Source organism: Herpailurus yagouaroundi, unplaced genomic scaffold, assembly GCF_014898765.1.
Source record: "Herpailurus yagouaroundi ecotype Mexico unplaced genomic scaffold, PumYag 100, whole genome shotgun sequence".
Lineage (NCBI taxonomy): Eukaryota > Metazoa > Chordata > Mammalia > Carnivora > Felidae > Herpailurus > Herpailurus yagouaroundi.
Genome location: NW_024412391.1, coordinates 80,431,120 through 80,449,043, shown reverse-complemented (window position 1 = coordinate 80,449,043; position 17,924 = coordinate 80,431,120). Strand labels below are relative to the sequence as shown.

Here is a 17,924-nt window from a genome sequence, read left to right as displayed (position 1 = left end):
GAATTTTCTAAAAAATAAAAAACCAACAAATCAAAAATAAGGATGTGCTAAGGCTAGATTAAAATTTACTTAGAAATCCTGTACTAGAAAATAAGGAATAGCACAGGTGCAAAGCATCACCAGTCCTTTGCAAACTCCTTTCATTTGAAAAATTGTTACCTAATCAGTTAGACTTTTCCTATAATTCTAAGTCTCAAGACATTTCCTGATAAATATTCATATCTGTAGTTTTTCTTTATCTGTGTCCTTGGAAGTTGAATTGAAAATGCAAATTTATACTAAACTACAAGATATTTTGTTATTTTAAGAAGGATTTTTAGACTCATCATACTAAATGCCATGTTGTAAAATATAAAGTTATAACATTTTCTATTTTACATATGGGAGAAATAAATGTAATTACAATTTGATGTTATACAAATTAGCAGTGCAGTCACTTCTTTTTAATAATTTATCAAATAACTATCAGATGCCATCTATCAATGTAAATGTCATTTAAGTTATATTCTTATTCATTTATTCTTATCTAAAGATTGTGGAAGAGCATTTAGTTGTAGCTTATTAGAAGAGCAATTAGCTGTGCCAGTACCTGAAAATTTCTGTCACATCATTTATTAAACACTATTTTGTGAATTTCAGTGTTAGCCATTTTGGATTTTATGAATTAGGTTTTGGAATATGGAACAAAGATCCTTCTGAAAGGGGACAGGAATACTTATTCAAATGTTATTTTTGTAAACATGCAGATGATTCACATCATATCACAAGTATCAAGTAGTAGCACTTTCTATTTGCTTAGTGAATGAATGAGTTGAGCAAGATACACACACTATCATTAGATCTGACCATAAAGTGAGAATTTTATATTTGTCTTCTATTAGTTAATTATAAAATTTTATAGTTTAATCGTAAGTATGCCATATGTACAATTTACTCAGTATGTATTTAAATGAATTCTTTGATTTTAGCATAGTTGCTTATAATTAGGTAAGTGTATTTAAATGAACATACAGAGATGCCAAATGAGAATACTATGGAAAAAGGCTTTTAAAAAAATTGTAATATTTTACAGTTACATTCAATATAACTATGTCTATCAGGATTTCTACCAATTATTAATAAGGTTGATTTACTCAGTTTACAGACACAGAAGATATATAATATATATGTAATAGGTATAATATATATCTTTATTATAATACATATAATAATATATAACATAGAAATACATGACATACACATGAGTACCAGCAGTGTCACCTTTGGACATATTATTGAACGGTTATACAGTTGTTGCAAATATGAAAATATTTTGAAAGTTTGTAATGATATATTATCAAACCAAACAAAGTTACAAACAAAGCATATATTTCTGTTTTGAACAACTATTAGGAGTCATCCTGAGGTTTGTTACATGAGTTCAAATTTTCCTTGGTTACCTGCAGTCAAAACCACGTTTTGTAGGAAATGGGAGGCACTTCATGTTAAAAAGAAAAAAAATTCAAGGGGGTAATAAAACAAAACTATTATAGGCCTTTTTGATGGTGTGAAGTCTTTAAACACCTGATTATATTGAAAAAAAATGACACGTGTTTTTTCTGTAGGCAGCTGTGTATTTTATTGTAACATGTTTACCTGAATATGTGCTTTTGAGAACCTACTAGGTGTGTTTTTCTCATTCTAGAAGAGCTGAATTAACATCCTTGTGTCAAAGAAAAAATTCTTAGGATTCCTTTGAGAAGGTTAGGAGTAATAAATCTCCTAAAATGCTTTCTTTTAAAGCTAATCTTTGCTTAAATTGCAAAAAGTTGTGATGTTATAGACAAGGTAGTCTTTTCTTTAAAAAAGAAAGAACAAAGGGATAAAAATTGCTGAAAACCTGAACACCACATTCATTCACAATACTTTAATAATTTATCAAGTGCAGGGCTAACAATATGAAATTTTCATGTATGAGTATCATCCAGCCTCATATGAAGGTAACATGAAAAATAAGGTCAGAAATAAGTCACAACTACCAGTAACTCTTGGCTACAGTTCTCTAAATTACAATAAAGTGTAATTTATAAAGAAAAAAATGTTATTGGTTCTAGGAACTAAACAATTTTATCATTATTTGTAGGAATTTTTCAAAAATTCAGAATTATGAAAGTGAAAAGGGGATGATCAAAACGTCATTACTGTAACTCCAATTGGTACTAGAGGTAGAGTGGAACCTTGTAAAATTATATTTTTCTTTATATTTAAGATGACTAGTTAAGGAATTTATGTTTAGCATAAGTTGGACAATCTTAAGGAGGTTTCAAAAACGTTCAGGATCTCATCTCAGGTGCTAATTCTGACATTAAGTCTCCAAGGCTCAGGACAGGATTTCACCTGAATAAGATATATAAGATTTTACCCCAAAGGCTAGTGCATTCAGAAATGCTGAGTGTGTGCATGTGTGCATCTGTGTGTGCATGTGTGTATGTGCCAGAGAAAGAGAGAGAGAGAGAGAGACAGAGAGACAGACAGACCTAGGGAATAAAGAAGAGAAAGGCAGTATGGAGGGATGGAGAAACAGAAGATATTTACTCTACATTCACCAAACACTGTCATTTAACCTTACTTCCAAGGGGCTTGGTTTTAAAATGATAAATTCACAAACACGTTTGCCTGCACCCATTTTACCTCCTAAGATGAATTTAAAGGAGGGGAAAACCTCAGTTGCTCTCCTTTTTTAACTGTTTCTGCCAGAAGAGAAGACTTCAGGACTATGTATGGCTCATCTAAATCTCTGAATAAATGTATCATAACAGGCTTCCACAGAGTTGCTGGATCCCTCTTCCAGCCAGGAAAGACCAGTTTTACAGACCCTAGAAAATGCTCTAGTACATCATTAAATTTTGCATATAATCAGTCTCCTGTAGCTGTCACAATTCCCAGATCAGGCACTGGTTTTTCTCTCCTTTCAGGTGGAGACAAAGGTGGGAGAGTGTTTGCCAGGCCGTTCTCCCCCTGCTTTCAGAAGTGGGCTGATCCAGGGCTCTTTGACCTTATTATTTTGATCATCAGCCTTCTCCTCCATCACACTGCATTTAGTCCTCCCTGGAGGCCATTCTTTCTGCCTCCTTTGTCCCCCAAGGAACAGTACAAATCCATATAAAATGAAAAAGGGGAGTAATAATACCAATAATAAAGGGCTGTGATAATGACCAGTGCAGCAAACATCACGTTAAAGTGCATTCTGCAGAGCCGCCTGCCAGGCGTGCTCCCAGGAAACCATACCCATGTCCCCGGGACTTGCCTTCCAAGAGGAAAGCAAGCCCCTGCCATCCTCTCAGGACCTCCCGGAGATGGAGTCCAATCCATCCAGCTTGAGGAATATGGCTTCCCTTTCTTAGAGCCACCTTTCACATGCCACTTAAGGCACAATGTTTGGGTAGTTGTTACAATAAATAGGGTAAGTGTGACTTCTCTCTACCCTTCACAAAAGGCTGACCGAAGTCCATTTGTTTCTGGTCTGATTTTTTAAGATCTTTGGATTTAGTTCACTACTGTTCATTCATGTCTTTCCCTCACAGAATCTTGACCTCCAGTCATTTCTTTTAAATATTTACTGGGATAAAAATTTTTTTCAGCTGTTGTTGGTTTGGGGGTTGTTATTTTTGAAATGCCTGGCTGAATATTTGAAAGGTACATAAAATCATGTCATAATGGAATTAATGTATGTAATGAGAAGTAGTTCAGGGATCGTGTTCTTATTAGAGGTTTTGAATTAAATTATAATGTATTTTTAGATGGTCTCTATTTGGTACCTGGAGCTAAGGGCACTTTAACTAAAGAAGAACCAGTAGTTGAACACTCTATGTTGATGAAATTTTGCAGCAAATAAACTCAGTTTATTTCATTTTTAGAGTAATACGTTTGTTCCGCAGGCTATTTAATCTGTTCTGTATTCAAAAGGCAAGCAAGGCAATTTTTTAAAATATTCACAATATTAGTTCTGCTGGTGTTTTTCATTTTCAAAATATATAAAGATAAGAAATAGAAAGTCTGTACTCGGTGCACTATCACTAATACTTAATTTCAACATTTTTGCAATTTGCTGTCTTATGTTTGTCATCCTGAAAAAGATGGTAACATCATTTCGTATATTATATAATATGTTTCTTTTCTGCACATATTAAAGGTCTTTTATATAAAGTAGTAATGGAATATGCTGTAAGTGATCAAAATTTAATGACCCATAGAGCATTTGTAGGCCAGAAGCTTTAGGATGAAATGCAACAGCATTAAATGTCGAAATTTATTTTCTTCCAGACTTTCATCTTACAGTGATTTTCTGCAAGAATGGTATTAGGGTCTTGTTGGAAACAGTTAATAGAAGCTCTAATAGATAATAACTGACTCTGTAATTAGTCATTTCAAGACAGAGTTACTCTCTGAGCCACTGATAAGAATTGAATTGTGTCGCTACATCATGTTTTCATTTTGCTGTCACAGCCCAGCAATCCATATTCATAGACTCCTGGAGCTGAGCTCATTGCCAATTTAACACAGATGTGGGAGCGATATGCACAACCTCCTCAGCCCTTTGATCCCTTCTTATTTCTTATTTGAGGAAATTGCAGAGTAACTTCAGAGTGAGGATAAGGCATAAGGTGTCTTAGTGACAAAATTATTGGAAGATTAATTTGGTATGTACATAAAATATGTGTGTGTATGCGTATTCACACACGAAGTACATGTGTGCAAAAGAAAGAAACCCTATTATGGCTAAATGTAAAACCCAGCCAAATTTCCCCAAACATATCTGATTTTTGAGTATTGTAATAAAATGCTGCATTGATTTTGAATTTTTGTATCCTTTCAGGAGAAACCTTCACTCTTCATATATGTCTGTTAATAACACTGGCTCTTTTTTCTCTGTAGAAAAGACGTTAGATACCACAATTTTAATAACATCAGCTATGCTATATTCTCCGTTATGTTTTCTTTTTTTTATGTTATTTTACGTCATAACAAGTGTTTTTGTAGGGTTGAACTCAGTAAATGTTGATTGAGTTTCTCCTCCGAGCTGAGCTCTACGGAAGGTGGAGAGTAATCAGATGCTCACAGTCTCTGAGAGCCACGGGGTCACTGAGAGGGGAGAGGTGGCTTCCCCAGGATATCAGAAGAGACTTCATGAGAGAGATGACATTTGGGCCTGTGTCTGAAGAATGGGGAAGATTTTAACCAAAAGAAACAGGGAAAGTCATTCTAGGTGAGGACTCTCCATAAAGAAAGGCCAGGAGATGGGAAAGTAATGAACATGTTATAGTTTAACTGGATCAAGGGGTGTTTTCAGCTGAAATAGGGAAATTCGACTGGAGAGAAAGGTTATGGCCAAACCTGAAGGTCTTTGAAACCACACTGAAGACAGGATTTTAATCTATGAATGTTACAAAGCCAAACATGTTTGTTGAACAAGGGAATGATGTGTCTTATCAGACACATTTGCTTTCTGATTATCGGTAATCATATACATGCTTTATTTCTCCTCTAAAATGCACTGGGAAGTTCAGAATCCTACTTGCAATCCATAATATTGATGTTGTTTTTTTCCTCAATTATTAAAGTAGCTAATTCTCTGTACATCTTAATGCAAAAATAGAAAAGTTGACTGTAAGGAAATAAAGTCTCCTGGGGAGAGATTTTATAAATTTATCATAAAAATTTGAAAAACCATGAAAAGAAGTAGGTAATATGGCAGACTGACATGTTTAAGTAAGTGCTTACCTATTTAAAAGTCATTAAATTATTATTTGAAGATTTTATATAAACCTTTGGTGTGTAAAATGGATCATTGGTGGGTCCTGTCTCATGGTGGCATTATGTTTTAATTTTTATAAACTAACTAGAATTGATAGGATGTCAGATAGAGTTTATAAATATTTTACTAATAAGGACCTAGTTCTAAATATCTTTTTTTGCTTTCCTAGTTAATAAAATCCAAATTATAGTTCTAACAGTTCTTGACTCCTAGAAGGTTTATATATATAAAGTATACACACACACACACACACACACACACACACACACACACACATAGCAATATACACATATTTTCATATATATTGTTTAGTTCTTAAAGTCTGAATGTATTATGTACTTTTTAGTTCATTTTATTGTTCCAGTTAGTTTGCTCATCTTAAGTACATTTGTAATAAGTGTATTTATAATAAACTTCTTCCTTTCCCTCAACTTTTTAATATGATTTTTTTCTGAAACAAAAAAAATTTTTTTAATGTTTTATTTATTTTTGAGAGAGACAGTGCACGAGCGGGGAAGGGGCAGAGAGAAGGAGACACAGAATCCAAAGCAGCCTGTGGGGTCTGAGCTGTCATCACAGAGCCTGATGTGGGGCTCAAACCCACGAGCTGTGAGACCATGACCTGAGCTCAAGTCAGACGCTCAACCAACTGAGCCACCCAGGCACCCCTGAAACAAAATTTAATAGACTAGCACAGCGCACACCTGTATATCTGCCACCTAGGTTCAGTAATTTTTCATATTATAAATTTAAAGTGAATTGATACTTGGTAAATATTTGTTTCCTATCTTACTATTAGTTAAAGCATATGGCTCATAATCTTGGAAAGAGAGTGAAGGATTTTTTTTATTAACTGGGCTAGTTATATATCAGTTAGATATAGGTAGTCGTAAGAGTTGTTTATCTTAAAGGTAGTTCAAATCTAAAAACTTTGTGCAATTCTCCCCTATCCTAGTGTGGCCAAATTTATATATTTTAACTAAAAATTCTACTTATGCAAAAGTAGCTTCATAAAATATTTTTATAGGAAACATTTTTAGGGGTACCTGGGTGTCTCAGTCAGGTCATCTCATGATCTCACGGTTAATGAGTTGGAGCCCCATGTCATGTCTGTCTCTGTGTTGACAGGATTGAGCCTGCTTGGTATTCTGTCTCTCCCTCTCTCTGCCTCTTCCCCGCTTGAACTCTCTCTCTCTCTCTCTCTCTCTCTCTCAAAATAAATAAATTTAAAAATAAATAAAATGTTAGAGGAAACATTAAAAAATTTTTTTAAGTTTATTTACTTTGAGAAAGAGACAGAGAGTGAGCAGGGGAGGGGCAGAGAGAAAGGGAGAGAGAGAATCCCAAGCAGGCTCTGTGCTGTTACCTCAAAGCCTGATGTGGGGCTTGAACTCACAAACCATTAGATCATGACCTGAGCTAAAACCAAGTGTCAGATGCTTAACCAACTGAGCCACCCAGGCGCCCCTGGAGGAAACCTTTTTAAATGACAGTAGCTTTGCAACATTTTAAATTATGCAGTTTGGGACAAAACATTCTGAATCAGAGTGTTAGAAACTTACAAAAATATGACAGCTGTAAATTTTCCTTCTAGTTCATAAACATATTAACATAATTTTACATTCAGAAATGTGTTTCAGTTTTTTCTGTTGTCAGCTGTATTTGTACTGTGTACTGTGTTTACTATAGTAAACTTAAAAAAAATTTATCATAGGGGTATGTGGGTGGCTCAGTCGGTTAAGCGTCCAACTTCAGCTCAGGTCATGATCTCATAGTTCGTGAGTTCCAGCCCTGTGTCAGGCTCTGTGCTGACAGCTCAGAGCCTGGAGCCTGCTTCAGATTCTGTGCCTCCCTCTCTCTCTGCCTCTCCCCCTGCTCATGCTCGCTCTCTCTCTCTCTCTCTCTCTCTCTCAAAAATAAATAAACATTAAAAAGATTTTATCATAGATCACTCTTCTGCTTTCAGAAAGATTGTTTCGGTTGCCTAGATGGCAGCAGTTTGTGGACATAACTGATGAGCTAAGACTTGAGAAGGTCAGATAGTGCTTGAAAGGTGAGTCCCAGTGGAATTAGAGAAATGAAATCAAGTCTGGGCACTAGGACAGGTAAGAACTAGTGTACATTGTTGGTCAGATAAAGCTTGATAGGAAGGAATCAGAAAGATACCAGAGGGTAAGGTGAGGGAAGAGGCCCCAGATGAAAACAAACTGTCAGTGACTGATGATGCGAAATTACCCAGGTAAGGACAGCTGGCCAGAGCAGCCTCGATGCCTGGAACAATTATTTGTTTCTGTAAGGTTTTCATTTGTTTGTTTGTTTGGGAAACTCTGACAGACTCACCAGAGACTGCAAGTAGAGATAAGTGGAAGCATTTGATGAAAAGGAAAGGGAAGGACAGAGAGATGTGTATTCCTGCCAAAGTTTCCAAGTTGGAGGGCCTTGGTATAAAGTTTTCAGTGTCTCGCTCAGATTGTTCATATGTTTACTGATGATGCTCTAATCGGTAAAAACATGCAGGCTGCAGACATCCTGAAGTTTCCTGCAAGCTATCGGAGAATCCAAACTGTGTCACATTTTCTTTTAAATGCAGAAATTGGGCCCATTGTCTTCTTGAGTAAAAGGGAACTTAGTGATCAGAACTGTGTCTTATAGGCTGTATGAGTCTGGGCAACATTTCCTTTTTCTTAAAAAAAGAGACTGATTACCAGTTTACATATGGATCATGCATTACACATGTTTAAAGAAGGAGAAGGAATGCTTGTCCAGACAGTAGCAGCTTTCCAGATGCAAATATCATTTTTTTCCCTTCAAAATAACTTTAAACTCCCAACTCTAGCAAATAGAGAAATAGATCAGTTAGTTTAAAAAAATTTTTCTTTTAACATTTATTTATTTTTGAGACAGAGACAGAGCATGAACGCGGGAGGGCCAGAGAGAGAGGGATCTGAAACAGGCTCCAGGCTCTGAGCTGTCAGCACAGAGCCTGACGTGGGGCTCGAACTCACAAGCTGGGAGATCATGACCTGAGCCAAAGTCGGATGTCTAACTGACTGAGCCACCCAGGTACCCCTATATTCAGTTAGTTTTTAATAGGGACCTTTTTCTTTAGATGATTTGTGTAAACATATAGCCTGTCAGAATGTATGTGTACTTAAGTTGATCTGCCTTTTTTAAAAAAACAAATGTCTTCGATTGGTCTCTTGGTCCCTGCATTGATCATTTTGCACTCTGGAAGGTATTTTCAATATATAAATAGTCAAATTTTCTTTTTTTCCCATGTGACTTTTCCGAGTGGGATTCATTTGACATATAAAGTCTAGGATTCACAACATACTTTTCCTTTGGGAATAAGCTGGAAATAAGACAACTTTGCACCACTTTTGTATGAATGAGTTATTCATTAATACATATAATATTATTATCACATATAATAAATATTCCAACAAATATGACACCTTAACGTGTCAGAAATTATTCCAGATGCTTGAGATGTACTACTGAACAAAACACTTGAGGTATCTGCCCTGATGGAATTCACATTCTGCAGGATGAGACCTACAATAAACATAATAAAAAAAGACAATTGTGAGTCAGTGTATCAGTAGAATGTGCCAGAAGGTGATAAGTACCTGATATTCTGAAGGAAGAGAGTCCTAGGCAGAGGAAGGCAGTGGTACAAAGGCTTGACATGCCTGAGCAACAACAAGGAGGCTGGTGTACCTGGAATGGGGTGAGCTAGGAGGAAAGCAGAAGGAGGTGAGGACAGAGAAGGAATAGGGGCAGGTCACATAGGATTTTGTAGGCCGCTGTGAAGACTTTGACATTGACTTAGCTAGAAAGTTGTAAGCAGAAGAATGACATGAATCCTGTGTATGATGGACTAATGTAGAGGATGGGAGATGGTGATTCCAAAGTTGGCTCAGCAGGAAGGATGGTGCTGCCATCAACTGAGTTCATGAAGGCTATAGGAGAAGCAGGTTTGAGGGATGGGGTGGGCATTCAGTTTTGGTTAAGTTGAGGTTGAGACCTCTCTTGAACATCCAAGTGGGGATGTTGAGCAGCAAGTTTATATATACCTGGAGTATATATGAAGAGGTATGTAGAGATCTGGACAGGAGATAGAAATTTGGGAGTGGTCAGTTTATGGATGGTATTTAAAGCCAAGAGACTCTAAGAGTAAGAAGTGTTTTTCTCAGTAATTCCACTTTGATTTCTAAGATGCTCCATGTTTAGAAATGATAGGTCCATCTAGCCATGAGGTTTCCAAGCAATAGGTATTCATGTCACTACTACTAGGAATAGAACCAAGCAGAGAGAAAAGCTTGCCTCATCTGACATAGCAAATTATTATTGGTAATTAAATATCAATCCTTTTATTCCTGGGGTGTTTTCACTAGACCTTGCTGTGTCAGCACCAGGAATCTATGTAAAGAAGAGAATTGATCTGAGGCAGGTATTATGGTGTGTGGAGGAGTTAAGATCAGAATTTGCATCATCCTCTAGGGCTGGGGAAGCACTTGGTGGCAGATGAGAGCTGAGACCTGGCAAGGGATTAGCAGCCTACGTGGACATCTAAGGGGCACAGCAGACCTTGGTTGTGCTCAGTACCCAAATGTGTCACAGGCCGTGCAGGCAGCTTCCTAAGTGCGCATGTCTAATATATTGGATCATCACTAGATACGTGTAGGCTATCAACAAGTTGAATTTATCAATTGTCATAATAGACATAGCAGGGCTTTTGTTTTGCTGGGGGGTATGTAGTTTGAGACCAGAACTGAGTAGCTGGGGGTAGTAGAGGAAAGACCCAAGAGCTGTCACACATGGTTCTCTTCTTTTTCAGCCCTTTCTCCAAGTGTTTAGCCTCTGTTTTAAATTAAAACTCAGCAGAATATCTTTTAGAAGAGAGGGAAAATTAATAATAAGCTGCGGATGCCACTTATCTTGGGTCCACTGAGCTCACAGCTGAGACTTAGTATGGACCGTGGTTGGAAATGAAATAATGCATGGAGAGGTTAGTGGAGAATTGTAGCAGGCAGGAGGACTCAGATGTGGGCAGTCCAGTGGTTGGCTGTGTCCTCAGCAGATGTGAGGAGGTCTGTATGGGACTCCAGTTCTCTGGAAGGGAAAAACAAGGCAGGGCTTCAGGATGTGAAAGAGGACAGGGAAAATGGAGCTAACTTTTACTGGTGAGTTACTGTGTGCATGGTTGTTTGTTAAAGAGATAGGCACACTGATAGATTGAAGATACGTTTCTTTTCATTCTTATAGTGAATTGGGTAGTATTATTCCTTTTGTAAATGAGGCATCCGAGGCTCATTGCAAGGTCACACACTGATCAGAGGTAAAGAGAGAGAGAGAGAGAGAGAGGTGAGATTCGAATTCGAGGTGGCCTCACTCCCTAACCCATAAAACTCTTAGATTTTTTAGAATCTTAGAAGTAAGAACCAGAGTAGAAGCATAAAGGAATGAACAGGAGTCCACAGGGGCTGTATTTGTGCATTAACATGATTGCTGCTGTCTTACTGAACAAAAGGGGAATGGATTGAGAGGAAGTGGATAGAAGCAGGATCCCACAGGTCCACAGTGAGATACTGCAGTTTGGGTCTGATTTGCTGTGAAGGACAGCCTGGGACACTGCATTGAGTCCATTGGTCAGCATAGTCAATTTAACAGCAAGCAGCTTAATTCTAAACCCTACTGGATAAGGGTGCAGAAGCAGTTTAAGCACTTTTTACTTTAGTCAAGATAACTCACTGAACCAAAGGTAGAGGCACTGGTAGAATCAACTATGGGAATCTGGAATAGGCAAAACAGGAGGCTGATGATTGAGGTGTGATTCTATAAATGAGGAAATTGAGATTCCAAGAGAGGAAGTGGTTTTGTTCAAGAACAGGTGGTAACAGATGAGTACCCAGCACCCAAATCCCATCCCTTACCTAGCCTACGGCTCCATCCATTATACCATAGAGGTCACCTCCTGACCCTCCTTGGCCCTCTTCCTCTCTAATACCAGTGATATTGAGTCCCACAGCGTTTACTTTTTTTTCAAATACTCCTCATGCATGTGAATAATCTGGGGAATAAGTTATTAAACAAGGGTTCAGCCATGTCATTTTGCTTCTGTGGGATCTGGGGAGGGGGAGATGTACAGGATAGAGAGAAAACAAGAGAGATGCCAGGTAAACAACATCAGACATTTTTAGATGATATCAGATGGTCCTGAACAAGGTTCTTAATTGTTCTGTGCCACAAATTCCTCATGTGTATCCTGGGAATAATAACAGTACCCTTTTAATAGAAATTTTTTGATGATGAAATGAGATAATACATGTTAACTGTTTAACTCAATGCCCAGCTGAATGGTTTACATGCCAGCAGTCAAAATATTGGCTATTATTAAAGGATGTGAAGGTGATTTACTCCAATATCCAATGCCATTTTGGGGGTAGCATGATGTCAGGCTGTTCTGTTGATCTATGAGTCTTGTTTTATGCTTTATAATGTGGTTGTTTCAGACCATTCAGCTCTATTCACTGGATTTCCTGGAGTTTAATTTAAACATTCTCATCAAAGTTAATGTGATTCTGGCCATTCTCCTTACTGCCACCAACCATGATGATAGCCTTGTACTGTGCACGCCAAAATAATATCACCTTTTCCTGGATGCTTCCTACAAATGGCATCATCTTAATCTTGTAAAACCAATGCAGGAGAAAATATTATGTCAAGGAGGAAATTGTGATCATTTTTTAGGATGGTAATAAGCAAGATAACATTTTAAGAAGCCAAACCTGAGTAGCATCAGGATTTATTTAATTTGACCCTCTTCTTCCCAGGAACATCCTGATTTTCTGGTTATGAAACCATTCAGATTCCTCTTGTAGTCTTTGTTCTAAAACTTAAAATGTGCAGTGGTCTCCCTTTTTTGTTCTCAAAAGGAAAAGAGCTAACTGTCTTCATGCAAATTAGTCTGCTTTTGTTGAAAAACTTCAGGGGATTCATCTATGATATGTAGATGCACAATAAGAAAAACAGTGCATCTTACTGTTCTTTCAGCCAATCTAAGATTGTTTCCCACAGTATGGAATAGTTAAAAAAAAAATGTTTAATCACAATGCCAAAACTCCAGCAATGCCTTTGACTGCCTTCAGGGGTGGTGGTGGAGGTGGGGGAGACTAGCTATTCAATATATTCTACATTATTTTCAGATGATTTTGCATATAGCTGGGGAATGTGTAAATGAATGCAGAAAGATAGAACTAATGTACTAAATTTAGGACCAGCAATTATAGACATTGGCATTCTGAGCTGCTTTTTACTCCTCTCTAATTCCTAATACAAAGAAAATACTGACTACCAGTAGTATAAAAATGATTTTTTAATAATGAGTAAAAGTTGTTTTGACAATGTTTAACACTTCAGAAATGTTATCTCATTCTCCTGATTGTATTAATTGAGGTTTCTTTTTTTTCCCTCCCTGTATTTCAGTGACAATTTCAACAAGCACCTTCTTTGATGGCTTGCTGGTGACAGGACTATACACATCTACAAGTGTTCAGTCTTCACAGAGCATTGGAGGTTCCAATGCTTTTGGATTTGGTAAGTGATCCCGACATAAGAAACCAATCATTGTCCATGATTAAACAGTTATAGGTCTTATTTTTTGAAATGCCTTTTTAAAAAGTATTAGACATTTATTATTTCAGAGAAAATAATCTGAAGTGATTTTTGTGTTGTTTGCTTGTAGTTAGGTGAATTGAAATAAGTCCTGTAAATGTAAAGCCGACCATAAGCTTGGTGTGACAATCATTCTGTCCCTCTCCCGTCTGCTGCAACTATTATACTTCATCTTGGGGGCTCATGTAAATTTCTGTGTTCTGTGTTCTGTGTTCTGTCATGTAAATTTCTGTGTTGCTGGAATTGGAATCCACTCTGATGTGCATGCATTCAATAACGTGGCTTTTAAAAAAAGTTTTATTATTTATTTTTAAATAAACTCTATCCCCAATGTGGGGCTTGAACTCCCAACTCTATGATCAGGAGTTGCATGCTCTACTGACTGGGCCAGCTAGGTGCCCCTCCATAACCTGTTTTTATAAACAGCTCTTAAAATCCTGGATTAGGTGAAAAGTGTCGTGTTAAGTTTGGCAAGTAAGCATTGTACAAAGATAGTAATGACTGTTGAAATGATTGAATTCTGTGAGTATTCATGAAGGAGTGTGTTTTAATATTTAAAATACTTAGATGGAGTCTTGTCCTTGAGCCAGAGACCTGGCAGGTTACTTACATGAGGAGGCAGAAGGCTACATGAGCATTACTGATCCCAGAGGATTCTCAATTTGGAAATCCCTAGTTTACCCATTATACAATAAACGTGCCAAGCTGGAATTAAGTAGGCCCTTTTCAGCATCAAAAATGCAAATTTAATATATCCATTTATGTAAGACATGAAATCACTGATCTTACTCTGAAATTGGAAAATGGCACAAGACTGCCTACATTGATATGAAAAAGATAGAATTGTGTTATCAGAGGCAGCCATGTGTTCAGCGTTTATCTTTTCTGGGGTATTTATTAAATAGATAATTTTTACCTACTTTTGATATATGAAAGGACACCTCCTCTGAGCCAAGTCTTAGCAGCAGCTCTGCCCAGGTGATTCACTGATTGATGTCGGAGCAGTGATGTGGATGCCCCATTGTCACCCTGCTGGCCTCATATGAGACTCACAGCCTCAGGGCTTAAAGGAAACTGGAAGTCACTTAATCATCATGTTAAATTATTTGACATTGAGAATTTGCCCTATTCTTAAAAGATCTCCAGATAAGCTTTTACAGTGTGTGGGTAACTACTTCTATGTTCTGATCCTCTAGAAAAAAATTCTTGGGTCTAAAAATTCTGCTCATTTGGCCCCATGATATGGGTACATAGTATATATGTACATAAAATAAATGATACACTACCTGTTATGTTACAACAGGACTTACAAGTAAGTAAGGGTGTCAGATTTAACAAATAAAAATTTACAGGACATTTGGTTAAACTTGAGTTTTAGATAAGTAATTTTTGAGTAAAAGAATACAATATTTGGGATAAGGCATTCGGGGTTCCATCTTAGCCCAATTAAATCAAAACCTCTGGGGGCAGAGTATGGGCATTGATTGTTTTTAAAGGTCCCCAGGAGATTCTGATGTTCATCCAGGGCTGAGAACTGCTGGTACTGAGTCAGTCCAGGGTCTGGTAGCAGCAACAGAGTTCCAGGCCTTTCTTTAGACTCAGGGAGTCAGGTATTCTGGGCTTGGGACCCAGTGATCACTTTCTAAGAAGCACTCCCAGTGATTTTAATACACACTAAAGTTTGAGAACCATTGATCTTACATTAATTAAATGGGAGAGACAGACATTAATTAAATGACCACATAAATATGTAATAGCAAATTTTGCTAGGGGCAAGCTTGGAAAAGTGCTGAGTGCTGGGCAAGGGTATGCCAGAGAAACTAGATCCAGGCTGGAGTAAAATGGGATGTAGTTGGGAGAGGCTTTCCTGAGGAAGTCGTGTTAAGCTGAGATGTAAGCTTAACTTCCTCATCTGTGAAATGGGGTTGGTACGGCACCTGCTTCATATGATGTTGAGTAGCCCTGAAAATTGAGATTATTTACGTGAAGCTCTTAGCACAGAGGAAACACTCAGTAAAACTAGATGTTCCAAAATTATAAATCTTGGTAACTGAAGTGGCTGCTTTCTCCAGTCTAAGACGTGTATGTACTTCCTCTCGGGGGCAAAAAAAGCAGTTCTCAAGAGGAATTAATCTGGGGTTTGTAGATCCGGATGATTTGAGAAGAGAGGACTGGCTGAATGAAATAACTATCACTTGCCAAGGTAGACACATAAAATCCATGTGTCCTATTGCCTCTGATTTTAGTAAAGCAAACAAAAAACTAGCAATGCAATTGTTAGGAGTTATTTGAGGCACCTGGGCTTCAAGACATTTTATTTTATTCAATTTTATTTTATTTTATTTTTTTATTTATTTAAAGGGCAGGGGTAGATGGGGAGAGAGCACATGCGAGCGGGGAAGGGGTGCAGAGAGAGAGGGAGATAGAATCCCAAGCAGGCTGCACACTGTCAGTACAGAGTCCGATGCAGGGCTCGAACTCATGAACATTGAGATCATGACCTGAGCTGAAATCAAGAGTCAGACACTGAACGGACTGAGCCATCTAGGCGCCCCAAGACATTTTCTATGATGACTTTGAAAGCTGTAAAAACGCAGTTTCTCTTGAATTAGAATGTTTTTGATTAGATTAAATTATGCTTAGTCTTCCCATTACCATTAACCCAGTATCATTAGGTTAATGGTCTGAAGAGGCTTCTAGACACAAAGCCCATGGATGGTAGTTTAACTTCCATAACCAAAGCTCAGGTCTCCCATTAGTCAATTGGCATTTTTATAGGACATGATTTTTATACGGATGGATAGATAAGTTAGATCTTTTTTAAGTTTCTAGTAATATCAAAATAATTTTATCTGGATTTATATGACAATAGCAAGTTACCTTAAAAAGAAAATTTGATTATATAACTCCATATTGTTAAACAGAGTTAATCTTCATAAGCAATGTTTTGAATAGAGAGCAGGAGATAAAACGTCTGCTTAGGTAGATGGTCACTTTCAAAAGCAAAAGAACATTTTTTTTTTTGGTATTTAAGTTTAACACATTCTTTACAATTTAAGAAAATGAAAAAGATTGAATTTGAGTAGAGTGCAGGTGAGAAAGGAGAGGAAACTCTTACAGAAGGTAAAATGTAAGAGTTGCTGCTTTTTGGTAGGTTAGTAGTTGCGGGAGGATCAGGCTGAAAAAAATGTGGCATTCTTTGATCTAGAACAAAAGAGTTATTGAATACATAATCTATCATTAGGCTGTGACTTGACTGATGGAATGTTAAGCAAACTTGATTTGTTTGGCAAATGCCCAACATAGTAGGATCCATGTGTGGTATGTTTAAATAGCTGTATTGAACAAGACAAAGTAGAACATATAGTTGAATCTAAAAAGGTACTTCTGAAAGTTTTTTCCACTTATAGTTAATTTCAATTGTACTAATTACATGAAAGTTATAGCCGCTCTACTTTAAATATAAACTATGTGTGTGACTAGCCAAAATAAGGCTATAATTATTCTTAAGATGCTGTTGTATAAATGTAATTCCACTAACATAACTACAGCCTTTTATGCAAAACCAGAATTCTTTAAAATGCATGCCTCACTGACCAAAAATAGACAAATGCCTAATAGCCAGAAATACATTAAAACAATAGCTATGCAAAAGATGACTGTATGCCAGCAATGCATGGTTTGAAATACCTCATTTTGCTTGTCAATATAAGAAAACATGCTGCCCTAGGGAAGAGTGATGTTTAATTATGGGTATCTCTTTGTGCATCCCAGAACAAAAATGCTTCCTCTTGTCTTTGGCATTGAATTCCAGCTCAATCATGTAAATCTTCAAGGCTCTTTGTGGCCGCTCAATGAAGGGCTATTTGAATATCCTTTCATACAAAATTATTCCTTTTCCAGAGGCTGAAATGCTTTTTACTCAATATTTAGTATTCTGGCTTTAAAGCATTTCACTCAATTTTTGATATTCTGTCTCTAAAACCGGAGAACTGGGTTTGCAGGTCTGCTGGCCCCAGTTCAAATTGTTAGATGTTGCATAAATTCAATTTTTGTGCTACATCATTTTTCTCAGCTAATTCGTGAGCCATTTTAACAGTTTTTCATGTAAACTGTTGTAATTTTCTATGTGTTCCTTTTTCTATAAGGAAATGAGCCATTCTAGATACAATTCTAGATATAATCACTGTTAAGTTACAAAATTCTTAAAATGGCAAGATTTGATGAAATCCAAGTTTGGGCAGAAAATATGGTGAACAGATCCATGATTTTTTCTTTTTGATTTTTGCTCTTAAGCATTCAATCTTGTCATGCTTTTAATAGAGTTTAAGCAACTAACATAAAAATTTAATATTTTCAATATTATTTTTAAACATGGTGTGAGAATTTTTTAACAATGATCTGACTTTTTCTAACTGTGATTTGACACTCTAACTTTAGATGAATAGGGATA

At 36.9% G+C, this 17,924-nt stretch overlaps 1 protein-coding gene across 3 annotated transcripts in view; it reads left to right on the top strand.

Moving 5' to 3' along the window:
* The window catches only part of RELN (reelin), a 532,794-nt gene that overhangs the window by 62,742 nt on the left and 452,128 nt on the right, over positions 1-17,924 (top strand). For all 3 annotated transcript variants that reach the window (XM_040472867.1, XM_040472866.1, XM_040472865.1), the window contains exon 2: positions 13,283-13,393. In XM_040472867.1, coding sequence (XP_040328801.1) covers positions 13,283-13,393 — 111 coding nt within the window. The remainder of the gene's footprint in view (positions 1-13,282; positions 13,394-17,924) is intronic.